This window comes from Cimex lectularius, unplaced genomic scaffold, assembly GCF_000648675.2.
Source record: "Cimex lectularius strain Harlan isolate CLEC.00 unplaced genomic scaffold, Clec_2.1 scaffold14, whole genome shotgun sequence".
Taxonomy (NCBI): domain Eukaryota; kingdom Metazoa; phylum Arthropoda; class Insecta; order Hemiptera; family Cimicidae; genus Cimex; species Cimex lectularius.
In genome coordinates this window covers 2,875,470-2,902,227 of record NW_019392637.1, presented here as the reverse complement: position 1 = coordinate 2,902,227, position 26,758 = coordinate 2,875,470, and the positions used below count along the sequence as shown (strand labels likewise).

Here is a 26,758-nt window from a genome sequence, read left to right as displayed (position 1 = left end):
CAAAATTAAAACAAGATACACCAATCGCATTCCTTTTTCTCTCTTTCAGCAACACTTCGGGATTAGTGGATCTTCCTATGGCAGGATTTAGTCATCGCACTGTATAGAGGATACGTGAAAGATAAGTAAGGACATGTCAGAGTAGTTAGAAAATGACAGTTGTGGCGCAGATGGTCAAAGTCCACTCGTGGGAGGCTATGCACTTTGCAGGGATTGTCTTCGTCAGTGTAATCTCAAGAGGTGAGGCAATTGGATTCCGAGAGGGGTCTGCTTCATCAGGGGGTCTATAGCCTCGGTCACAGTGCTCTCCGTGCTCGAATACATGTAAAAATTTCTTTAAATGCATGATCTCAAAATCTTAAATCGGGTGATAAGATTAAAATTGTATTTTAATTTTAATGAAATAAGTAATAATATCATAGAGTCCCAGGCTAAAATGTTTGGATCCAATCCTTACCTCTTATTCCTCCACTCTACATTAACAACCAACCGATTTCCTCTTATCCATCTGTCAAAAACCTTGGGATCATCCATGATCAAACCCTACCCTGGAAATCCTGGCTCAAATCACCACTGTTTCTCCATCCTCCGCCAATTCCATCGTGCAAGCCGACTCTTCCCAAACTCCCGGTCTTCTCTCTTGTGCTTCCTCATTTCGATTATGACTGTTTGGCCTAAGATATGTGAGCTCTTCTACCCACACTCCCTCCATGACTGATGTTTTCTACATCCTTTCGTACAACTGCTAGTCCGTCGCCTTAGGTAGCCCTTTGCGCGCGGCATACGGTGCTTAATGCGGACCCGACCACTCGGAATGGGCAAGCGGGGAGCGAGGTTGTCTATGGAATCGATTTTCCAGCACACAAGATGATGGCATTTAGGTCTTCTTGTTTTTGAAATTTAAATGTCGTCAGGTGCAAAGGAGAGGTAGATTTGAAAGACAAGCGCATATCATTAAAATCATTAAAATATCAAAAGAGGGAGGCAGATAAACTGGAGGCTTGAGTAACTCCAGAAACAACTGGCAGGGGAGAGGAAGGAGGCTGGTGTGTTATGAGGACTATTGCGAAATGACTAATGTGTAGATGGATAAAAAGAAGACCTAAAGATTCGGGGGAATCCCCTGGGCAATGGACACTAAGTCAACCTTTCTCCTTGTAGAATATCCCCAAGTCTTACTGGTGGTTGAGCACGAAGATGCCATCCAGGAGTAACTATTAAGGGAGACGGAACAGGTTGAACGTTGAAGGTACAAGAAGCCTTCTTTTATTGGGCTAATATACAAAAAAGGGTGGGCAGCATTACAGAGACAGTAGGAAAAAGACTTCCCACAACCGCAGACAGTGATGGGATCCTCAAATTCTGACATTATAAAGAACACAAGTGAAAAGATCCTCGTCTTCCTGAATAAGCAAAACAGCTTCTCCAGAAGGAATGTCCGCCTCGAGCGGGGGCAAGAATCCAGTCTCTTCGGGGCTAGGATTCGATAGTCCAGACAGAATGGAAGACCGTGTTAGTCCCACCCTTAGGTCAGATTTTTCTGAATCGGGCCACGATAAGAATGCACTAAGTTTGAATATTGAAAATTCTGTCAAACAAGAAAATCTTTTTTCGTCTTTTACGGGTCCTTATCACGTTTATTTGGAGGTAGAACAAATTAACGACCAAGGATTATCAGGATTGTATGCTTTCCCGTATACTCGGTCATCCTAAAAAGGACAATGAGGATCTCTAACGTCCGCATCTAGCCTATTCGGCCTTATCGGACCTTTTGATTCTCAAGATGAGAGCTGACGCACCTCCGCGTACGACAGAAGGATGTTACTGCTGCAGCGTTGGTGTAGAGGCAGCTTAGCCCCGAGGGGCCAAGATAACCTCGCTCCCCGCTTGCCTATTCCGAGTGGTCGGGTCCGCATTAAGCATCGTATCGTATGCCGCGCGCAAAGGGCTACCTAAGCCGAAGTACTCCCAGAGTATTGGAGCTTCCCCAGCGTAGAAACTACCGGATCAACTCCGGCCGCGGTTTTGTTTAAAATGGAATTGCTAACCACCAAGCCTCCAATCGAGCTCAGCTACACCTACGTGTAAAGCATACTCGAATAGGAGCAACCGATTCACTACCCATTCCCATCCGCCACTACTCACGCATTTTCAACGTAATCATAGCGTCCTCAACGCTTATACGCTGCCGCCCGATCCGCCGTATCCCGTGAGGCTGGGTGTATAATGATGGCCATGCGCAAGTTTCGTGCGAAGGTCACTGGTAGAAAACAGCCTCTTCTCTAAGTACCCGCCAGGGGTCTCACCACGGCCAACTACGAGTCCATTCCCATTGTAATAGGGGCTGAACCTTGGAACATTTCTGTTACCCCGTAGTACATTCGTTCCCAACCTTGCTCAAGGTCCAGAGAAGGACATGAGGATCTTTTAAGACCGCGCCTAGCCCTAGGGCCATATCGGTCCCCCGTGCAAGCACAGGATCGTTTCTCAAGAAGGGAGGCGACACGCTTCCATCTACGGTGGGGTGTTCAATACCGTAGATTTTCACGTAGAGCCTTGAAAAAGGCTCTTCCCCGCTTGGCCCTTCTGCAGGGCTGGGTCGGCAGACCACCCGTCCAGCGTCGCAGCCGAAGCTACTCCCGCTTGATAGAGAAGGCAACTCTATCGAAACCCCGAGTGGAGGCGCACCTCTAACGTAGCTACTTCTGACAGACGGGTCGGCACCAGCTTTTTATTTAAGTGGAATACTAACCACCGTCCAGAAATATTTACCTCTGGGCTACTCTCAAGGAGTCTCACCACGCACCACTACGAATCCAAACCCACTTGCAAGCATTGGCTTGAGACCTGCTTGCGCCCGTAGTTCAGTAATTCTCGCATATAGGACTCGCATACTGCTGTCTGTGAAGTGTAACTGATCTCACACCCGACAGTTAACTGTAGCAAACCCCCAAATAGAGACTCGCTGAACTGTCTACTGGTTTAGGGTGCTGCCTAACACCCAAGGCTGCAGTTCACCTGGACCCCGTAGGACATAGTTTCCCTTCCTTTCCCTTTGTCCCTTCGGACTTAGGGTTTATTTAACGTCCGTCCCTGCCTATTGCTAGGCTCACCGGACTTTTTTGGTGGCTTCCAGTATTTCTACCTTCAGCCACCCGCCGGAGAGGTAGATAAGGGTACGCTCTACCTCCGGCTCCGGTTGGCCGATACCCTTCAGCTAAGGTGGTACGAGTTGCTGTTAAACCACGATCACCACGAGTCTAACCTCAATTGGGGCTACTTGGAATTACCCCCTCCCGTGGTTCAGTATTGTTTTTAAGGTGAGACTGATCGCCCACCCGGGGGTTGCCCCCTACTGTTTTCACCCGTTACCAGAGGGGTGAAGATTCAGTAACCCAGAAGCCTCCACCAAAGAGGAGGGGGGAGTTGGTAGGAATAAGGAAAGGTACAGGAAGGTAAGGGATTTGCCTCCATCATCGGTTACCCCTAGACGCCTGAACTGATGGTAGGACTTGTCTAGGCCCATAGGGAAATAACCCTATGGGACAACCCCGTAGGACAGATGGTTATGCGGTTATGCACCCTCCCTCGACTATGCAGACAGGATCTGGTACCCTAACCTTCGTGTGCCTCTGATAAGGCACCCGCCGCCTCATGCCGACCCGAGTACAGGTTGTGCTTTAGAGAGGGTGCCACTCCCTCAGGGCTACACCATTATTTTACGCCCGGACACCCCTCTTGTAGTCAAGAGTTGGGAGGGGTCATAGGGAACAATGAAGGAACCTGGAGTGAGAGAGGGGGATGAGAATACGAGGTACACCTTTCTTGGGCCCCGAGCCTTAACCACATTGCTACACATTAAGTGGGCTACGACTCCCTGGGTGGATCAGGATTGCATGCTATGACACTCGAAAAATTAATCTACGAGAACCACCCAAAAATTCGACAGGAAGTGATCGCCATAGATAAATCGGGTCGGAACAGAATCAGAGTCATTCTAAAGACATACTAGGCTCCAAACCTGCTAGTTAAGTCTGAATATTAAAATTTAAAAAAAAAATTGGGCGTATATTCCCTCATTTCTGACCGTTAGAGAGGGCAGAGGAGTAGATACTGATTTCAGCGAGGCGGAACTTTTGCACACAATAAAAACAGATAATCAAAATGCAAAAGTTTTACGAGTTAAAAGATTTAAACGTAAATTAGACAGACAAAAACCGCCATGGAAGCTGGCAATTTAGTAAACACTGGTACGGTTTTAGTATCATTTAGGGGGTCAAATTCTACCCGAATCCGTTACTATACATTATGTAAAATGCAAGGTTGAACCGTTTATTAAAAAACGTGGTCTTATGTTTTAAATGCTTACACGGGGGGCGTCGGTGGCCGCAACGTCTTAGGCGTTGACACGGCGCTCACTGTAAGGTGAAGGTCCCGGGTTCGAATCCAGCGGCCCTGCATTCGAACCCGACATACTTACAAATGGGCTTTTTTTTCAAAAACACGACCCTCAAAAAAAGGCTTACGCTACGGTCACGCAAAAGAGCACTGCAAAAGGATGCTAAATCTACCGCGACACTGAGTTAGCTTTACAAAATAAATTTGGATTAATGACCGCTCTGAATAGTGGATTAATGGTTGGACCTGGATTAGTGATAAAAAATATTAGATTAAGGATAATTTTGACTAGTGGATTAGCTGTCGACATGGACCATTGATTAAGGGTAATAACGGATTAAGGATATATTAGGGATCCAATTGGACACTGGATTAGTGATATAGATTAAGATACTATCTGAACATTGGATTAGTGATCTAACTTCTTGATTAGTGAATGATTCTTACATATTTTAAGATTAGGAAACATCCTTAAAGATTAGCGGTCAATCTGGATTAGTGAAAGATAATTATGAGTTTAAAGATATATCCGAATACTGGATTAGAGGTCAGGATTAAGGATTTATCTGGTTGTTGAATCAGCAATAAAGATCAATGCTGGATTAAGGGTAAATTTTATTATTAGATCCATTGGATAGTGGATTAGTGATAAAGATAAATGGCTGGATTAAGGGTAGATCTGAATGGTGGATTAGCGATCCCATGAACTACCGGATTAGTGAATTATCTGTACATAAGATTATGAAACATCTTAAAGATTAGCAGTCTGGATTAGTGATCCACCTGGACACTGGATTAGTTGGTGAAGAGTAACACTGGATTAAGGATAGATTTGAATTGTGGATAAATACAGTATTAGTGGTCTATGGATGTATTGGGCTAATGAATTTTAGCGATCCGTATGTGACGAGATTGTCCATTATTATTCGGAGATCGTGTGATGCTGTCTGGTGTGACGTAGGTTTTAGAAAAACGTTTTCTTTATCGTGCCTACGTTTCGATCTTTATTGAGATCATCTTCAGGGCCTGGGATTTATAAACATTGTTTAAATTATACAAAAACATGTAGGAAGTGTGTAATTTGTAATTTTGTATAATTTAAACAATGTTTATAAATCCCAGGCCCTGAAGATGATCTCAATAAAGATCGAAACGTTGGCATGATAAAGAAAATGCTTTTCTAATACCTACTTCACACCAGAACATCTCACGATCTCCGAATAATCATTGACTAACGGTCACTAAACAACACACATCGTCCATTATATTAACTAACACTTTATCAATGTTGTTGGTAGTATACATTTTTTTTTTTTGCCATAAGTTCATAACATATTAATGCTTTATCTACTAAATGCTCGATTAGAGGCTCAACAAGGTAAATGTTTTACCATTGCATTATTATTTGTTTGAACAAGATGCGCCTCTTTTGAATATGATGAGTTCATCGACCATGAGCGTTCGAATGTTTGGGGAGGGGGGGAATACAAGAGACACAACAAAATTTTGTAAAACACTTTTTTTGTTTGTTTATTGATTATATTATATAATAATACCAAATGTAAAAACTTAATAATATATTTTTATCAGATACAAATGAGAGAAAGAGAGAATGGGAGGGAGAGAGAGAGAGAGAGGGAAAAATAAAACAACAATTTTTTTCAGCGTGCAAAAACAACACAAAAATTATTATAAATAGGTAAATTTGTTCTTGTTTTTTTTTTTTTTAAATTATTAATTATTATTTTTGGTAACTCGCTAAGAGAAAAAAATCAATTAAACTAGATTAAATAGAGCGAGGCGGGGGTTGATTTTTTAAAAAAATAAATAAATAAATACAGGAGACAAGGAAGGACAAAGGATGTGGTTTGGCACAATTGAAGAATTCATTTGTTTTATTTTAATTTTTTTTTTCCGTCTGCTCTTTTGTGCTAATTGATTACTGCCGATAGACTAGCTATGAGGATGGGGCGGCGAAAAAAAAAAAAAAAAAAAAAAAAAGTGGCTAATAAAATAAAGTGGCTAAGGACCCGCTCTGCCTACATACGCTCTCTCATAAATTAATACTCGGCCATGATGGGGATGGGGACGAGGGCAACGAAAAAACAAAGGAACGTGCTGAGCGAAAACAATAATTTTTTTTCTTTTTCTGTTTTCTGTCTTACTAACACACATAAGCTATAAACCAAGCGACTTAAAATGTACAGTAATTTTTTTTTTGTTAAATTAATTTTTTTTAAACAATATTTACAGGTAAAAAACGAAGAAATTGAGTTTTAGTCTTTTAATAATAATTAATTTTTTATTATAAAACATAAAGCTTGGTTCTGCGCTTACTTCTTAAATATTAAAAAAAAGAAAAAATCCAAAACGAGGCTAAAACAAAAATCAATATTTACAAGCAACGTACTTATGGTTTAAATATGAAACAAACTTGATTTTTTTTGTTCTCTCTGTTAATGTCACAAAGCCTAATAAATTTAATCAATTAATTTATTAATTTTGATCATTGTTGACTTTTTCTTGTAGTTTATAAACTTTCTTAACTTCTTATACGACTATATTTTTTTCACTGTTAAAAATCCATTTATACTTTTTTTTAATATATTTATTTTATTATTACTTTTTTTCTTAAACGCTTTTAAGATGAAAACTCTTGTCTTATAAATAATAATAAAAATCGAGCCTTACAACCTATGCTTTGGTATGTACTAGAATTGGTAAGTTTTTTGTTTTTGTTATTTTAATATCTTCCTCTTTGAAAAAAGTTTTTTCTCAATTTTTTTTTCTTTTACCGAAAAAAAAGGAAAAAAGATGAAGAGGAAAAAATGAACAAGCATAAATACGGTCTCGTCCACGCCACCGCCGACTACAGTATACCAGTCATGAACGCCGTGTCCATGTTGAGTATGAGCGTACGTATGAACGCCATTTCCTTGCGGGCGTTCTCGTACATCACCCTCGGCTCTTGACAATAGCACCTGGTGAAAGAAGAAAAAAAAAAAAAAATCAGTTTGAATAAAAAACCCATCAGAAATGACTAGAAGAAACCAGGTCTACCTTAGACAGTTGGGCGCCATCACCATGGCGAGGTTGCTCGCGTCCATTTTCGTGACGGCAACCACTTCAGGCCTGGCGAAAATCTAAAAACAAAAAACAAATTTTACATTTACGAATCACGATTACAATACTGGATAATCATAGATTTGCCATCCTGTTAATATATTAGCCAATATATTTAAGGATTAAAATAAAAGATTAATTACTAGGTCAATACTTTACCTGTAGGAAGCGTATTAGGTATGCCAGGACCATTTTGTTGAGGTGTGGTAAGTTTTCAACGATGGCTGCAGCTTGTTCGGCATCATCGTGGCACGATATGCAGTCCTCGTACAGGTTGTCGGGTATGAGAGGTTCGTAAAGCTCTCGATACCTTTAATAAAAGATTCATCGTTAATTTTGGTTTATGACTTTATTAGATATGCACTGACGTACCAGAGTTTTAGAAGGCTGGCTGGCGTGTGCGCATCGGTGTACTCAGTTGGCCTTTCCCATTTGTCAAGCTGCTGTTTGAGGCTGGTCACCTCATCCATGTCGGCCGAGACTCGGAATATACCTTCTGTGTGTGTCCCCTGGAGCCTGAGCACCTCGTCGGAAAGCGTCGTCTGGACCCAGGGCAGCTTGTAATGCGGGAAACGACCCTTCTGCAGTTCCATCACTTCTTCCAGCGTCGAGCCGAACATGCTCGGCCTGAAGATCTGCACCCGAGCCTGTTCGATCTCCTCGAGCGTCGGCTTTCGAACCGGCCTTTTCCCGTTCGACCCGATCCGCTCGAGCCTCTTGCACGCTACGCTCGCATAATGGCTCACCTGAACGTGGATAGGCCATTTACCGACCTCCGGAAATTTGTCATAAGAATTGTCCCTATGTCTAAAAATAAAGAATTACAAAATAAAAATTAATTAAAAATTCAACATTGAGCAAGAAACAAATCTGATTAACCCAATATTACTGAGACTGTGAGAGCGCATACTCATTTAAATTCCATCGACCTCGTTGTGAAATATATTTCCGTATAAAAAAGACCTGACGCCACAATTTCCCAACCATAACACTCTGTACCACCCAAAAATGACTCATAAATTTGTCTGTTTCTCGCTATTTCTGGTATTACACCAGGTAAGAAGTTAAACTAGAATGTAGTTACAAAATGATTATAAGATAATAAGTTACTCAAATGAGGTTAGTTTAAACAATATGGTTACTTTTATACAGTCTAGTAGTTGCAAATAATAATTATTTCTAGGAGGGTTGAATTATTTTCCTTGAAAATTGTAAGGTTACTTTGTGCATAAGCTAATAAAGATTATTTAAGGTTACTTTGTACACAAGCCAATAAATGTTATTTTAAGGTTACTTTGTACACAAGCCAATAAATGTTATTAAAGGGTACTTTGTACACAAGCTAATAAAGGTTATTTAAAGTTACTTTGTACACAAGCTAATGAAGGTTATTTAACTAAGGTTACTTTTAAAAAGGTCATTTTCTTTGAAAACTGTAGTCACAACCAAGGTTAGTTTACATTGAAGGAGCTTAGCTTTGAAGTAGTCAATTAACTATTAGTTATTTCTTAAAAGGTTGTTTCTTTGAAAACTGTAAGGTTACTTTGTACAGAAGCTAGAGGTTATTTCTAGAAGAGTTAATTAATTTTCTTTGAAAGCTTTAAGGTTACTTTACCCTAAGGCCAATAGTAAAAAGTTACTTCTATATACGTTCTACACTACTTTCCTTATTAGTTAGAAGTATATTTTAATTAAGGTTTTTAGTTGAGATGAAAAAAAATTAATGGCACGAGAGGGATTGGAACCCACGACCTTCGGCTAGATATGCCGCTGCTCTACCACCTGAGCTATCGTGACCTCGATCCACTCGGACACCAACTTCCTATCTCAACCCCACCTTATGAGTTTTCCCTCCTTTTGCCATTTTCCAATTTATATTTTAATTTAATTTTATTTAAAAAAAAAAAAAAATTATTTTTTTTATTTAAGGGAAAATGTGTTAGGCTACTCGATGGGTTGAGCGATGAGAATATGGTTAAAATTTGAGAAACCTTAGATAATGAGGTTATTTTCCTTAAAAATCATTAGGCTACTCGATGGTTAGTGAGGTTCATAATTTATGATTAAAATATTTCATTGTTTCTATGCAAGGTTTTGTGCTCGGAAGATTATGATTTGAGCACGATGGAGATACGCCAGGAGATGAACGGCCTTAACGACGAGGTGGCCGGGACCGAGCTGGAGGTCCAAATGATGGCTGAGAATTTGAAAAACAGCATTCCCGTACCCAAGCCCGTGTCGGACCATTTGCAGTCAAGGAAGGGCGAAATATACAAGTGGTTCTCGTCAAGGCCGAACGGGAACTCGAGGAGGTGCCTGTCGAAGCAGAAGAACGTCGAAATGATACGCAACCAGTCGTTTGAAAGCGTGATGCGATGCGGTTCGCTCATCGGAAAGATAACGACCGCCCTGCTCGACAAGGCAGCCTTGCTCAAAGGCCTTGTAAACAGGCAAGTCGTGGCGTCGTTCAACCTCACTATGCCCTGCATTGCGCTTTCGAAGAAGGACGATTGCCTCGGGCAGGCTCGCGAACAGGTGAAGCAGCGCCGCGAATCGGTCGAAGCCGCCTTAAAACGGTTCGGCATTTTCAAACGGCTCAAGGAGCGCGAGGCAGAGATCAACTGCGAAATGTGCCGGTCCATCACAGACCTTTATCGGCAAGCTCAGGAAGATGAAGAATCTTCCTTGAAAGAGTGCATCAAAGAAGGTCAGTAATTATTCTAAAACTTTTCATTTACAATTTAGCCAATTTTTATTTGTTGTAACTTTCAGATGAAAAATACGAAAATACAACGCCACAGCCTGACCAAGAATGAAATAACATTTAAATAAAAATAAAAAATTATGTAACAGAATATATATTTTCCAATATATTGAAAATTGTTTGGATTCTTTTCTTCCTCTAGTCTTCTTGTACATTCGTTCATTCGTACATTCTCGACCTTCATCCATCAATCAATCAAAAATTAATTAATAAACAAGACGCACTCACTTGTTCATGTAACCTTCAAGGTAAGACTGGAATTTCGGCGAAGGAGGAAAGAAGTAGAGGCAGATCGCCATCAGTTCCCATCCTTTCCGTAGGCTGTCTCTGAAAAAAAAAGTTGGAAATATGAACGACCATCGTACAGCAAGTGATTAGTCATGTGATTCTTACTTCCTCGGGTTCTCGGTCGTCTGCCGGCAAATCTGTATGTACAGCTCGTCCCGCAGCGCCGCCTTCTGGTGAGCCAGGTTGCACACCTCAAGTAGGACCGACTCTTGCGTGGCGCCCTGCTTTGCCTTGCGGTCGCCCATGTACATCTGGACCATCTTGAACACCTCGGTTGCTTCCTTCTTGAGGTTTTTATCCGAGAGGACAAGCATCGGCTTCCGTATCGGATCCTTTTTTTTTTACAAATAATTATTTCAAAAGTTACTAAAAATATTTAAAAACATAAAATTAAAAAAAAAAAAAAATCACCTTTGACCATGACAGCAACTCCCTCACAGAGAACTTTTTCCTGAATATACCTTTTTTATGTATATTTAAATTATCTTGAGCATATTTTTCTATATCACTATCACTTGGAAGCTTCCTCTCCCTGTTTAAGACTAACCGCGACAACTGTAAAAAAAAATGAAATAAAAATCATCAATGACAAGATGACTTTGCCTCAGGAGAAGGGAAAACAAGATAAAATTATCTCTTTAGCATTTTTTAATTTTTTTTAACGAAACCATACCTGTTCGTACTGCAACGTCGCCGACATCGGGGAGGGGCTACTTGGTAAAGACTGGGCCGATGTAATTCGACCGTCGGCCGACTTTGGAAAATAATAAAAATAAAAATACTATAAAACAAACAAAAAGAAAGGAAACTACGTCAAAAACCAACCAAAGAAAAGCGGTGCATTCATATAAATAATAAAATAATATGTTTAAAAAAATTTCTGTTTTAAATATAAAGTACTCATGCAATAAAGTAAAATAGATATAAAAACAATAATAAAAATTGATTTTGTGTGTTGAAAAAATCTAGAAGAGGACCAGTTGAAAGAAAAGAAATTCACTAAACCACTCACTCTGTCAAGGAAGTGAGTTATATAAGTATTTTTCTTTTCTTAATTGTCTTCAAAAAGGTTTTCAATATATATAATCATCTAAATCTTAAAACTATAAATACTAAGGAATTAGGCATTCTCTGTTAAGATGCTGGTTAAAAGAAATAACCGCGATCGTACTGACCTCAGATCTTTCAAGGATCGGTGAGTAGAGGGGCTGTTGGGGAGGTGACGGCTCTTTCATCCTTTTCAGGGAAGTGTGTTGCGTCTCGAGCGGTACGGTGGGAACTGGATTTAAAAAAAAAAAATAACGCCGTGTTAATACCAATTGTGATTGTGCAGTAAAACAATGGCTCACCTCTTTCGGTACATGCCTTTTCAAACAGTGATTTACTTATATTACTCTCAATAGAGGAAGATCACACGTTCACTCTTAGTTGGTGAACACTCACTCATTCACTCTCAGTTGAGAGGGGGTTTCACTCGTCCAGTCTTAGTTGATGAGCAGTCACTCTTTCACTATCAGTTAAGAGGGCAGTCAGTTGTTCACCATCAGTTAAAGGGGCAGTCAGTTGTTCACCATCAGTTAAAGGGGCAGTCAATTGTTCACCATCAGTTAAGGGGGCAGTCAATCATTCGTTCTTATTAAGGGGGGGCTTCACTTGTTCACTCTCATTTGGGGAATATCATTCGTTCATTCATATTTGGTGAACAATCACTCCTTCATTATCAGTTACGGGAGCGGCTCATTCACTCTCAGTTGAGAGGGGGTTTCACTCGTCCAGACTTAGTTGATGAGCAGTCACTCTTTCACTATCAGTTAAGAGGGCAATCAGTTGTTCACCATCAGTTAAAGGGGCAGTCATTCATCCATTCTTTTTTTTTTGGGGGGGGGGCTCCACTTGTTCACCCTCAGTTGGGAGGGGGTTTCACTCGTCCACTCTTAGTTGATGAGCAGTCACTCATTCACTATAAGTTAAGGAGGCAGTCATTCATTCGCTCTCAGTTGGGGGGTTCCCACTCGTTCCCCATCAGTTCAGAGGGCAGTCAATTGTTCACCATTAGTTAAGGGGGCAGTCAATCATTTGTTCTTATTAAGGGGGGCCTTCACTTGTTCACTCTCATTTGGAGAATATCATTCATTCATTCATATTTGGTGAACAATCACTCCTTCATTATCAGTTCAGGGAGCAGGCTCATTCACTCTCAGGTGAGAGGGGGTTTCACTCGTCCAGTCAGTTGTTCACCACCAGTTAAGGGGGCAGTCATTCATCCATTCTTTTTTTGGGGGGGGCTCCACTTGTTCACCCTCAGTTGGGATGGAGTTTCACTCGCCCACTCTTAGTTGATGATAAGTCACTCATTCACTATAACTTAAGAGGGCAGTCAATTATTCACTAGACAAGCTCACTAAGTTGGAGGGACAGTCAGTCACTCATTCACCTTCAATTGGTGAGAATTCACTCATTCAATCATTTATAGGAGTTGATCTTTCTCAGTTGGGTCATTCATTAACTCTTGGTTGGTGAATACTCACTCGTTTTCTCTGTCAATAAGGGGGCATCACTCGTACACTCAGTTGGTGAGCTGTTATTCATTCTATCTCAGTCAGTCATTCATTCACAAAAGCTCTTTTCACTCATCATTTACAAACTTTCTCATCCCCCCTCCTTTGAAAGTACTTAATCATTTGCTCACTGACACTCACACATGCACCTCCCTCAGATCATTCAGAAACTCTTAACATGTTGAATAAATTTGTGATTTTAAAGTGGGGGGGAAAAAAAGGCTCACCTCTTTCACTCCCAGAAGTTATCGGTCGTACAGTATGCTGGGAGACCCTAGTGTTGCAATAAAGGCTTGAATTGTGATCTATGATCGAAGGCGTTTCAGCGTAGTCGGCTGCATCTGTAAAATGAGTTTGCAAAATTACCTCTGCTTGATAAAACACGGGCTTTTACCTGAGTAGTGCGGCGGCTGGATGTAACCGCCGAGCCCGGCGTTCATATACGTGTGGTTGCCCTGCTGGTATCCGGGCGGCTGGAGGCAAGGCGGCGTCAACGGCGGGTTGTCATCCGGTATGAACTCACGCGATGACGAATCGTCCTGGTTGCTCAGCACAGCCTCATCGTCCGCAAACTCATCCGAGTCATAGTCCCTTCCACGCGGTAGGCCATCATCATCCTCTTCGACTGATGAGTCCTCATCACCATCCTCCTCAGGCAACTCTCCGAACCTGTAGCATCCTGTATCAAAATAAAATTTAAATTAGTAATTTATTAAATTGATAAATTCAGATTAGGATTTTATTTATTTTATACCTAAACAGTCTAATAAAACTTGAATAATTATTAATAAAATGTTTATAATAAAAAATATAAAGAAAATATATTGATTGTCAATTGACATCCTTGGTTTTATATAAACTGAGTTTTATAAATTATCCTTTAAAGATTTTTTTAAAAACAGTTTTATCCTTTTTAATATTCTCTTTGGACTTTTTATTTTAATCTTGTAAAGTCAAGAGTAGATAAAAAAATTTAAGAGATTAATCGGTTAAATCGTTTACACCCCCTCTCCTCCTGTCTATAATTCCCAGAGGGCCGAGGTCGGGCGTGAATTGAATTTAATTGGCGTTGATTGGGCCAATTGAACACCGACCTGACATCTTGGCCTGCTCGAGTATGTAATGGTGGAGCGGGAGTATGTGCGGCTCGAGTGGGACGTTGCTGCGCCACTCCTCGATCGACTTGTTACGATCGATGTTTTCGACACCTTGGCCGAGCTGGGCAAGGTTGAGACGTTTCGAGTCGAGCGTCGAACCCTGGTCAGAGTTGCTTTCACTCTTTTTGAAACTGCTCACGCCCCAAGCGCCGTTCGTCTCTTCTACATCGCTGTTCACATCTCTAAAACGAAACAAGGAAACAATTAAAAACAAACTTTTAATTTTTTTTTTTTTTTAAATAAAAAACCACATATGTTGGTATCTGTCCTACGCACATTCACTCAATCGACCTCGCCCACTACCACCATTATTCATTCACAGTTCTTCTTTTAGACACTGACTCATTAATTCGCCAACCGACTAAATCTCAGATATAAACAAAATCGGCGGCAGTTTCAACAGGGATAATGTAAAAACTGTGTATTGTGACAAATATAACGGCAGAAGGATAATCAAAGAAATGATATACATACATAGAGATGGACTACTCTTACAACTACATATAGAAAAAGATATAAAAAGTTTGATTGTTATGAAGAGTCTAATATTAAAATATCCAAATCGGTTATTTATTATATTTAATAATTATAATTCTTTATTTATTAATTATGGTCAAATTAATAGAAAAGTCGTCTTTACAGGAGGTTATTATATTTTACTGACCTCAATGAAATTTTATCTGAAGGCAATTTCAAAGGCGGTGGAATAAAATTTGAGTATTCAGGGCTGAGCTTCGACACAGAGAGATTCTTCAGGGCTGAGCTTTCTTTATCCATCTGCGAGAGAAAATAAGATTAAGATTTTTTTTTTTTTTTGGGGGGGGGGGCTTTTGTTAAAACTTACAGGGCTGTCGACGGAGCGCCTTCCGGACATGAAATACTTCTCGTGCATCGAGTCCTCTTCCTCCTCGGCGGGTACAGCCGTGCTCTGCTTCTGGGCGAAGGACTGCGACCTCGATATTCCGTGGTTCGACGAGCTCCCGGTCAGAATTCTCTGCGGCCGGCTCGTCGATCTGTTCTCCTGCCCGAGGCTGTAACCGCCACCTATGCCTGTAATACAAAAAAAAATTAATAATTAGTTGATTGATACCACTTCTATGACTTACTTATATTCGTGTCGAAGCTATTGGCTTTCGTGCTCGAACCAGGTGACCGCTTTTTCAACAGAGGGGTCGACGGCGATGGAGCGAGTGACGGTTTGGTGACACCGGGAATGATGGACACAGTGCCGCCAGGTGTTGTCGTCGTCGAAGGCGTCGTGTTCATGGTGTTGTTATCCTGATGGCGGCATGATACGCTACTCGAATCTGAAGACCTCCCCGAATCCTGAACACAAATTATGCATTAACCTGTTGTCAAGTTAAATCTAATTAATAGTTTTTTTCCTTCTTAATGAAATAAATTAAACAATAAACGTTAACACTAACATTAATAAAATTGTACGTAGCTAAGTATAAGGCCCTGAATAAGTAATCTGTCAGACCAAATTTGACAAAATTTTGACCGAACATCCAGATAGAAATGGGAAAAAATTCTTACAATTTTTAACAAATTTGATCCATTCATTGGTGAGATTATGCGACCGAAATAAGCTTTCCAACAGAATGATTCCCATTTAAGGCTCTAATCTTGCTCTGATTCCTTTCTTTACAACCGAATTTGACCAAATTTTGCCAAATTTTCAACCGATTTTGTCTATTAGTAGGGGAGATTTTAGTATAAATGCATCCGGGTTATATATGATAATATGACACATTTAACTATGTTATAACGATTTCATTACATTTTTAAGCCTTGGTCAAGTATAACAAAGAGAAATTACCAAAAATATCATTATTTATATTCTTGTAAATTGTACTATGAAGTTACATTTTTGTTTTTTTAAGCTTGAAAGCTTTGTAAATTGTAAATTTATCATATAGTAAGTTGATTGGAATAACCTAACCTTGAGATAACTTAAGTGATGTTTACATTTTTCATCCAATTGATAAATTATTTATATATTATAATAAAATATGGCTAATTATTATTTATAATAGAAAAAATAATGAAAAGAGGAGTTACTTTAGTAACCTGGGATTGGGCATTGCGCCTCCAAGAGCTCTGGCTGCTCCTGCGGCTGTTCCTCGACGCGTCACCAGACCTGCAGCCTTCGCCGTGTCTAAGGGAAAAAGTCAGTTATTTTTTCTTTTTGTGTTTTTTTTCCTGCTCGTACCTGTGATGGTGATGGTGGTGGTGGTGCGGCCGCGACGTCCTCGGGCTCCCGGCCGACTCCTCCTCGCTCGCCTTGTCGGCGCTGTTGACCGCCCTCGTCCCGGCCTTCCCACAAAATATATCCTAAGTCGAGTAAACGGGGGGGACAGATCGAAGTGTGATAAAAAAAAAGAAAGAAAAGCAAATCATAAACAAAATGAAAAATAAACAAAACAAAAACAAATTAAGAAAATTACGAAAGGAATGGAAAAGAAGCAGAGTATAAAAGAACAAAAATTGAAATATATAAAAACATCAAACCTTTTTTTTGTTTAAAACATCGATCGAATCAACGATTGTTTTAAACAATAAATTTCATTTGTCTTTTGCTTTAAACAAAAACCTGACAAACCTGAATTACATTTTGGATTTTATAATAAACTAATTTTTTAGTTGTTTTGCACAATTTAAAATGGGAGAGGGTTGGGAATTGTGAGGACAGGTAAGGATGTAAATAAAATATAAATAAATAATAAAATAAATAAATTAAAATAAAAGGAAAAGAAAGACAGCTGACGAAATGAAAAGAGCTAGGATTACTCACATTCAACTTAATGTTCGTAGGGGGTAGGGTTCGGATGGACCGTCCCGGGGTTTGCGTTGCGACGCTCTCTTTCGACTTTCTAGAGCTTGCCGTCGAGCTCACGTCGTTTCCATCCTCGGGGACGACGGGTTCGGTGTTTTGCTTCAGGGTCTAGAAAAATGGAAAGAAGAGAGGAGAGAAAAAAAAAAGAGAGAGAGGCGAGTATTTTTTGATCTCTAGGTCGGCAAGAGGGGGGGTCGCGGTTAATACACGGAGGTCCGCGTGAGGGGGAGACGAGTACGTGCTGTTAAGATGGCAGGATCGGCTGACGGCTTCAATATAAGGAGTCCGAAAAGTAGAAACTTGAGAAATCTTTTTAATTTATCTTTCACGAACCAAATTTTGCACACCTTTTTCATACTTTAAATGGAAAAAACCCAATGTGCAAATATTTTAAAATAAATTATAAAAACAACTTGTGATGTTACAAAAATGATGGATGACAAAAAATAACTGGGAAGGAGACCAAAATAAACAAATAAAATAAAAGTGAAAACAATAAAATAAAAATATGGAACAACTTAAATAATGAAAAAAAAAAAAAAAAAATTAGGATGAAATGTAGTTTGAAGGGGTGATTTTTTTAAACTTATGTAATGATCTTTTTTTTTTTTTAATAAAAGTTTTCAGTCTAATTCTAATGTAAAAAAATGACATGATTTGGTGCGTACCTGCAGCTTGGCGAGAGGTATGATGTCGCAGTTCTGCGGCCTGTGCCATACTGTCTTCTGCGACGTCGCATTGTAGTAGTAAAAGCGGCCTGTGTTGTGGTCGAAAAGCTCCCACCATTGTTTGTTATCAGTCTTTTTTCTATTTTGGAATGGGTAGAAAGAGGAAAAAAATTAGTTCAAAAAGCTTTTAGCGTCGAGGGTTTCGTTACGTACACAGGCACGCCGGCGGGTGGATCCCAGACGCACTCGCCAGTCGCCAGGTTGGCGTACATGTGCTCCTTCGTCTTGGGCTCGATTATTTCGACCCATTCCACCCTGGAAAATTCAGAGAAAAAATTAACAACCTTTCAAAAAGAGAGAAAATATGGGAAATACATTGAAACACAAGAGAAAATTCTGCCCTTAATTTGTCTCATTGTTTTTATCAACAAAAATTTATTTATGCTGTTTAAAACTGGGAATACCAATTAGAGGTAAACACAAGTAAATCCTTAATGCCAAAACAAGGATAAAGGATTTTTCAATGTTTACTTTTTACGGAATTTAAAATGTTTATTCAGTTTCATTTGAATTCTGAAGCAATAAACTGTTTAGTGTATCATATTTGTTTTCTTAATTTCAATTTTTAAACTTAAATATGCCACTTAGTGCTGAAGATGATGGGCATGGTGTGGCACTTATTGATGATGGATGTTCTATCAGGTATGCAGCTATTGCCATCACAGTTCCCTACGAAACTCTGTGCGACGCTGTTAGATGTTTTCGAGAAATAGGTCCTACCATAGAAGGCCCAGTTCTGGACACCCTAGGGAAACGGAACCTCAGGATGACTTTTTTTTTTACTTTGAGAATTTTGCGAAACCAGCACCTTCCTGTTCATGCGATTCATCAGCTCCAGGGAGTTCGAGGTGTCCAAATTGCTAAATGCATTGCTTAAAGAAGATTAAATAAGTATGGACTGATGGCTTTCCCCCGTTAAGAGAACGAAAATTGGAACACACAGAGTTGCACGGCTCGCATTTGCTCAAGAACACAGCTATTGGTCTTTGGATTGGTATGCTGTACTTTTTACAGATGAGAGTAGATTTGCACTAAGATCTCCAGATAACATAAAAATATACAAACATATCCTACATAACAATCACTACCATAAACACATAATCAACATTTTGCATTTTCATTTGCAAAGATCTACATTAGCAAAATTACTTATATTTCAAGATTATATATTACAATTTTTTTCCTAAGGACTACAAGTTGACTGTATTTACACCGACTTTTCAAAAGCTTTTGTTAATGTGATCATATGATTCTATTACAGAAATTAGAAAAATTAGGCGTGATAAATTATTGCTTTGGTTTGTATCCTGTTTAGAAGGTCGAATGCTTAAAGTAAAATTAAAATCGGTATTGTCACGTAGTTTTCTAGCAACTTCTGGAGTTCCTCAGGGGCTGCTCTTAGGGCCTTTTCTGTTTAAAAGCTATATAAACAATACCTCTCATTTTCTTCCTCTTGTTATGACATTACTTTTACAGATGGTTTAAAAATATTCCTAAAAATTGATTCTGTTTCTGACTGCTTAGAACTTCAAAATGCCTTAGTAAAACTTAATAATTAGTTTTTTTTTTTTTATTATTATTATTTTTTTTATTGTGCCATTTTCTTTATTTAGATCATCTTCATGGCCTGGGATTTACAATCAGACGTGAAATTGTTAAAGATCTTGGCTTCATTACTAACAATCTGTTCCACTTTCACGCACACATTAATAAAACTATTGCTAAAGCAAATAAAGCTTTAGGATTTATTGTGCGTCATAATAAACATTTCCATGATCCAGATGCACTTAAAATTGCATACCCTTCCACTGTAAAATCAATATTAGATCACTGTTCATCGCTTTGGGCTCCCTTTTAATCCACTCATATCAGTAGCTTAGAAACAGTTCAAAAAAGATTGTTACGCCTGATAAATTACAGAATGATTGGAGAAAGCAGAGAAAGACCGTACTCATCGTTAATGTCGGATCTGAAATCGACGACTGTTCTGTACAGAAGGGATTTCTTTGATTGTATAAATTGCCCATTACTGCTTAACCAAATTAACATTTATGTTCCATCTTATTATTCCAGAAGTCAATAACATTCTCCATTAATTGCCATAGAAATAATTACGCCAAATTCAGTTTTATACCATGAACAACAAATTGTTAAACTCGTTCAAAAATGTAGATATATTTAATGTCAGTTTAAGCAAATTTAATTAAAGAAAATTAAATATTGTATCAGTAATATTGAATTTGATTATAATTAATAACTGATAATTATATAGTGTTAATACATTTTCAAATTGTTTATTAGAAAATTAAATATTTTATCATTAATATAATTAATATTACCGAACCCTGAGGAATCCCATTTTCTTGAATTAACGTACCGGATAAAGGAGTACCTAATTCAATCGGAATTTCATTTCTCGAGGAAGCTTTTTAAAAATTTAGCTATGTTCCCTCTTAAACCCCAATCATAGAGTTTTTAAGAATTCAAATCTCCACGTCGTATCATACGCTTTTTCCAGATCGAAGAAGACAGCTGAAGTATGCTCTCTCTCAAAGAAAGTGTTCTGAATAGCACTTTCGAGTGCTACATTATCTTCAGAGCAAAAGCCAGCCTGATATTGACCGTACAAACCTTTTTTTTTCTATAAATCAATTTAACCTTTTGTCAACTATAGCTTCCAATGTCTTGCTGATACGTGATGTTAGAGAAATAAATCTGTAATTTTCCGGGAAGCTAGGATTTTTACCCGGCTTAGCAATGGGTATCATGACTGGCTCCCTCCAGTTTTCAGGATAATATCCCACAACCCAAATTTCGTTAAATAACTCCAAAAGCTTTACTTTTCTTTATGGAGATAAATTTTTTTATCGTGGAGTATGTGATTTCATCTCTTTCCAGAGAAGATTCTTTCACCGAACTCGGAACAAGATCCAGTTCAGCCAAAGTGAGGGGAGCGTTCCAAACTTCTTCTTTGTCAGATGCAAAATTTAAATCGTGTCTTTCTTCCTCCTCCTTTATCTGCCTGAAAACGCACTCGATACCAGTTGGAATTTGAAACAGATTCAAAATGATGAGCTATACGCTCAGCAATTAGAAACGGTTCAGTTATGACCATGACTTCTGCACGAAGTATTGACATAATTGGGGTTTTTATTTGGCCCGAAAAATATCAAATTCAATATTAATCTTATTAATGATATAATATTTAATTTTGCAATAAACAATTTTAGAAAATTAAATATTGTATACATTTGTAATTAGGAAACCGTAAATAAATAAATAATTAAACACAAACACCATCCTCTATCACTAATAACTCTACATCAATTCTATCAAACACAGACAAACCAACATACCCAATCCATTCGTTTAAGGCCTATCACACAAATTAAACACATTTATTTCTTCTGATAACTTTAAAATAGCCTTCAAAAACTATAAAACAATTCACACTCTTTTTTTCTCTCAAAATTAATGAACCTACACAATTAACAAATAAGTCTAATTTAATTTACAAAATCGATTGTATAAATGGAATTACGTCCCAATATAAGAGGGTAAAGTCTATGATTATATATATAAAAAAAAAGATAAAGAATAAGAAGACGGTTCCTACTGACAGTAAGTGGAGTAGGAACTATCTTTTTAAAAAGATTGAACACCGCACTCACTCCACCATTCATAATTTCTAAGATAAAGAAGTGTTATTGTTTCTTATTATTGTGTGGTGTTTAGTGACCGTTACTAAATGATTATTTGGAGGTCGTGAGATGTTGTCTGGTGTGACGTTTTAGAAAAACATTTTCTTTATTGTGCCAACGCTTCGATCCTTATTGAGATCATCTTCAGGGCTCATAGTGTTCATTTTCCGTGTAGATGTGTCATTCATGTCTGTTGTGTTGAGAGTGCCAGTGAGATATTCAATATCTGACTGGCACACTGAAGATGATCTCAACATAGATCGAAACGTTGGCAAGATAAAGAAAATGTTTTTCTTATTATTGTTAAGCAGTAGTTCTTATTATTGTTTATTTATCATATTTGATTGGAAGAATAATAGGATAATGGTGAGCCTATACTCATGCCGAGACTTTTGCTAGTCTGATTCCATTATTATTGGCCATACAAGCCTATGGGAAATGTTTAAATTATGGAACAATTAATTAATTAAGGCTTTTAGTTGAGATAAAAAAGTCAGTGTCACGAGCAGGATTCGAACCCATGACCTTTGGCTTGATACACCACTTCTCTACTACTTGAGCTATTGTGACTTGGGTTTGAATCCGGCCCATGACACTGAATTTTTTTATCTGAACTAAAAACCTTAATTAATTGGAGGTATTAATTGGTCAAGCGGACCACGAAAAGTAGTGAATTTATGGAACAATATTCAAAACAAAAATTTGAAATTCTAATTAACGAACAGGAAGAAATTTTATAATTTAAAATGGTTTTGCATACATTTGGCCTTCCAAATGAAGAATTTTAAAAGGATAAATTAAAGCCTTGGATGGCAATAGGATAGATTAATTTATGAGAATGTTTGGAGTCAAGAGTTTTATAGCACTCAGAAGGGATATAGCTAACGTAGAAGATTTAAATGTTAGGGCGTGAAATGTCCTTAGCCGTTATAACGCCCTTAAAAAATAATAATAATAATAGTAACAAAAATAAATAAATGATAATGGAGTCCCTTGATCCACTTTTTAGGAGAATTGGGATTTTTTTAAATTGTATCTAGCCATCAAGATGTATTTTGTGTTTCTGTGAGGGTATTTATTAGAGTGAATGGGGCGGGGCTGATAGTGAAATAGCATCCACATAGCCCCTCGAGCAGTGTACGTGACTTGGGTCTTTGGCGGAATATTTATAAAAAAGTACCCCATCGGCCCAAATTAGATTAGTTTGTTATTGTTTGCAGGTTGATGGAGGAATATTGAGTATTCCATATGCTAAATAGAATAAATGCAATGTACATTGGTGTGAACATATTTATTTGTATGAATGTGTTGTTCATGTATTGTTATATTTTGCATTCACTCGGGGCTGAAATGACCAAGCTGTTGGATGCCCCTTAAAAAATTTAAAAAATAAAATAAATTATTAATAAAACAATAAATGAATAATATATCTCTCCTTTCCCTGATAATCCCCGTCTACAATAATCCTGAAAGGCTAACCAGGTCCAAATGACAAACCATTACCTCTTTTCTTTTTTCATTTTACCTTAAAGAAGCCAATTCCTCATAGAAAAATAAATTTCTATCCCTACCTCATTCCCCACTCATCAAAATCAAACATAAATAAATAAAAAATTATATCTCACTGACACCCTCAACACGGCACAATGACACATCTACACAGAAAACACACAATTTGAGTGATTACAAATGCTTTGATAAAACATAAAATTTCTGTAAGTGTGTACATCCATTGTACAAAATTCATTTTCTCATCTTACATGTATTTGTACAATTTAAAAAATGTTTGTAAATTCCATGTCCTGAAGATGATCTCAATAAAGGACCGAAACGGCACAATAAAGAAAATGTTTTTCTAAACCCACATCACACCAAAGTGCATCTCTAAATAATTATTAATTTAAAATATTGAAGATATAATGTTAATTCAAGCCATCTATATGCAATGCTAATAATTATATTTGAAGTGTACATAAATAATGATGCTTAAATAATACCATAATGATTGCAAAACACATGTAATATGTCATATGGAGCATGTGGTAAATAAATTCCCTCTTATTAGGGTACTGGTAAGAAAAAACACCAAGAAGCCAGGCAGAATTTGAGTGAGTGAGTGAGTGAGTGAGAGTGAGAGTGAGAGTGTGAGTGTGTGTGTGTGTGCGTGCATGCGTGTGTGTGCGCACGCACATTTGTGTGTGTAACCCTACGAGACAGGGAGTTTATTTACTACACCTGCTCCTATTGCAGACTGCAGATGATAGTATTTACAGTATATTTACAATTGACAAATAAACGTTTTTTTTCATTGATTTTTTCCTCATTTATTCTAGTCTGTCAATAGATTGAAGTTCATTTTATTAATAAAGTTTTCAAATAGTTTCACTGTTGTTGGTTTAAGATATTACTTATGTGAACTGGCCAGCTGATGCCCACTTGAATGTCTCGAATCAGTACACTAGACAATATTAGGTGGTTCCAATTGGTATAGTTGCGCTGCAGGGACAAGTCGAGCCTTCAGCTAAGCGGAAACAAAGGATATTGCGTTTCCCATGCCCGCTAAGCACCTGTTTCAGTTTAATTTTGAAGTCTGAGTCGAGCCTTGATTGGATATTAGGGAAAAATGCCTTCGTGTATCTACTGTTTTTCGTCTCATCCCAGAGGGCTTCCCATGACTGAGTGGTGTGTGTGTGGCCACTCGAGTTTTCAGAAGACCAGCCATCACCCCGACTACCTAAATCTTCTCTTGATACACTAACTCCATCAGTTATCGTAGCCTGTCAGAAATTGGAAAATTTTTGAAATATTCTCCCGTTTATCTTGAAAAGAGAAAGGAATAATGTGTTCAGGTTGCTGCGTGCGTTGTGTTAAAGCTCTTGGTAATACTGCAATGCTCAATTCTCAGCTTACTCAAGCCTTTTCCCTCATCAATTTATACGACAAAGTCTAGTAAGAGGTGTAATTTCATCTAGTCCCTGATTACTTATACAATTCTCATTGTTGGGAATATTCGAGTCACCAGGGGTGAAGGAAAAAGTACTTGCTTTCCCTATTACTGGAGGCATCTCAGTGCATAATATGCACCTTCCACTATTGATAAAATGGTGGTTCAAGGCTTGCAGACCCAACCTATATGTATTAATTTGGCGGGCTGAAATAACCCTTGAGTATGCATGAAAATGAAAAAAAAAAATGCTTTTCACTGGTGGAGAAACCGGTATTATAAAAGGGGATGATTTAGAAGGCAGAATTCACAGAGTCAGCCGAAGGCAGCATAACATCAATTGTCCAGGGACGAGTCTAATAGGCTGTCAAATAGCAGCCCGATGTGGGATGAGTTAATCGGGGGGGGGGGGGGGGGCTCAAAATCATCGGATAGGACTGAATCAGCTAGAGTTGGTGCTCAGCAGTCTCACCCCAATCCGGTCCCACAAATCAATGTGAAAAGTCAAATAGAGATGACTGTCGAGGAAGAGGGAAGTCGGTTAACGCCTCCCAAGATCAGGCTCAACAATTTTTGCTTTTCCTTTCCTCGCCTACTCTGGTTGGGAAATAAATGGGGGATTTAAAGGGGATGATTTAAAAAGCGAAAGTTGTTCAACTCGAGGATTCAGCGGCGCACAGAGACAGCCGAAGGTAGTGGTCGAGACATTGTTGACTATTCAGGGATGAGACGAGTCCTAATAGGCTGTCAATAGCAGCCCGAGGTAGGACGAGTTGGGTGCTTAACTCGAAGCGTCATTCCAGTCCAGTCAAGGACGAGCCAATGTGAAAAATCAAATAGAGACAACTATGGAGGATGTGGGAAGCTGGTTAACACAAACTCCCCAGATCTGGCCCAACAGTTTTTGCTTTTCCTTTCCTCACCTACTCTGGTTGAGAAACTGGTGAAAGTCGTTAAACTCGAGGGATTCAGTGGCACTCAGAAACAGCAGAAGACAGTAGTCGAGACATAATGTCGACTGTCCAGGGATGAGACGAGTCAAATAGCATCCTGATGCTAGTCGACTGTCTAGGACGTAGGAAGCTGCAGAAAGAAGATCCTGTATGACATTAAAGATGATGTGGCAGCTTGTACTGGTGAGGATAGTTTAATTTAAGTACTGTTGTGAATAAGCTCATCCCATTTGTAGCTGACTCGCTGTAATTTGACTTTTTGTTCGTTTGCTGCCGTATTAAAATGAGCTAGTGCAGGAAATGTTTATGAATATATCTAGTTTACAGTGGATCTTACATGTTTTGTTTTTTTTGGTTTTTTTGTCAGGTTCGTCTTTATTTTCGTCTGTTGGGTGTTTAAAAAAAAATCATAAACTTCCGGCTTGATATTCAAATGAAAAAGTTTTTTTTTTCAGAAGAAAACGAAAAAAAAAGAAACAAAGAGGACATGGTGAAGTAGACATAAAAGATTATCGTAACAATCTGTGGGCGTTGAATGAAGGTTAATGAAATCGTTTTTTATTTTTGTTTATATTTTTTAGTTGTTTATTTGTTTTAGGTCGGATTTTTATTGTTTGTCCTTAAGGCGTTTAAAGCGCGATAGGGTTGTAGTCCATGGGGGATGGCAACCCTCGGCGGGGGTGGTACGTCTCTAATGGTTCTGACTGTACCAGGGCTGCAGTGGTTACCCGAGCCGTCAGTTTTGACATCAAACGTACCTAGGAGATGATTGATTAAAATCAGTGTGTTTATTGTTGTGTTGAAGGGTCGGGAGGACTTGACATAGGAGTGGTCGAGTATCGATTCACCGGACCCCGGCCCGTTCCTAGGCCGGTTTTTCTCGTGTGGTCTTTAAAATTTTTTTTTTTTTTTAATTAAATCTGTACTCACTTTTCGCTCGACATCCTCTTCCAGCTGGTTTCAGAACATGAAAACACACGGCCCCCGGGCTCCGGTCAGAGGTGTGACGAACCGATGCTGTTGCTGCCGACGGCCATTTTCAACGATGGACCACCCCGTCCTTATCAGGCCAAGGCCTCTTGGGTCGGACGGTCCGCCGAACCCTGGCACGTACGGTCTCGATTGTTAGTCGAGACGTCGCTGTTTTAATCTCTGCTGGATTTACACGGTCGAGGGTCGGCGATCCTGGTCCCGAGAGGGGAATAATCGGTGTGAAACGGGATCGAGCAACGCCATCTAGGGCCACGAAACGGTCGGAGGGCTTTCGAGGAGTTTTCGAACTTTTCACTTGCCACTGTGGGCACA

The 26,758-nt window shown here is 38.9% G+C and overlaps 2 protein-coding genes across 7 annotated transcripts; one reads left to right on the top strand and one right to left on the bottom strand.

Moving 5' to 3' along the window:
* The first annotated feature begins 15 nt into the window (after positions 1-15).
* LOC106671939 lies at positions 16-10,507 on the top strand. Of its 2 annotated transcripts, none has more exons than XM_014402940.2 (3): positions 16-324; positions 9,613-10,228; positions 10,294-10,507. In XM_014402940.2, the coding sequence occupies exons 2-3, from the start codon at positions 9,646-9,648 to the stop codon at positions 10,335-10,337; spliced, it is 627 nt and encodes a 208-aa protein (XP_014258426.1). In that variant the 5' UTR covers positions 16-324; positions 9,613-9,645; the 3' UTR covers positions 10,338-10,507. The 2 variants fall into 2 exon arrangements, with proteins under 2 accessions (XP_014258426.1, XP_024082363.1); XM_024226595.1 differs by lacking the exon at positions 16-324 and adding an exon at positions 8,335-8,577.
* Positions 6,927-26,758, bottom strand: LOC106671938 (rho GTPase-activating protein 39). Of its 5 annotated transcripts, none has more exons than XM_014402936.2 (21): positions 26,384-26,758; positions 18,009-18,110; positions 17,796-17,934; positions 17,086-17,235; positions 16,504-16,625; positions 16,362-16,449; positions 15,395-15,614; positions 15,133-15,338; positions 14,953-15,065; positions 14,226-14,470; positions 13,526-13,810; positions 13,359-13,472; positions 11,749-11,852; positions 11,247-11,354; positions 10,985-11,128; positions 10,679-10,905; positions 10,514-10,612; positions 7,894-8,328; positions 7,681-7,831; positions 7,459-7,541; positions 6,927-7,379 (listed from the first exon to the last, which is right to left on the bottom strand). In XM_014402936.2, exons 1-21 carry the CDS (start codon positions 26,395-26,397, stop codon positions 7,268-7,270), a joined length of 3,261 nt encoding a protein of 1,086 aa, XP_014258422.1. In that variant the 5' UTR covers positions 26,398-26,758; the 3' UTR covers positions 6,927-7,267. The 5 variants fall into 5 exon arrangements, with proteins under 5 accessions (XP_014258422.1, XP_014258421.1, XP_014258423.1 ...); XM_014402935.2 differs by having other exon boundaries at positions 16,353-16,449; positions 26,384-26,757; XM_014402937.2 differs by having other exon boundaries at positions 11,247-11,327; positions 16,353-16,449; positions 26,384-26,757.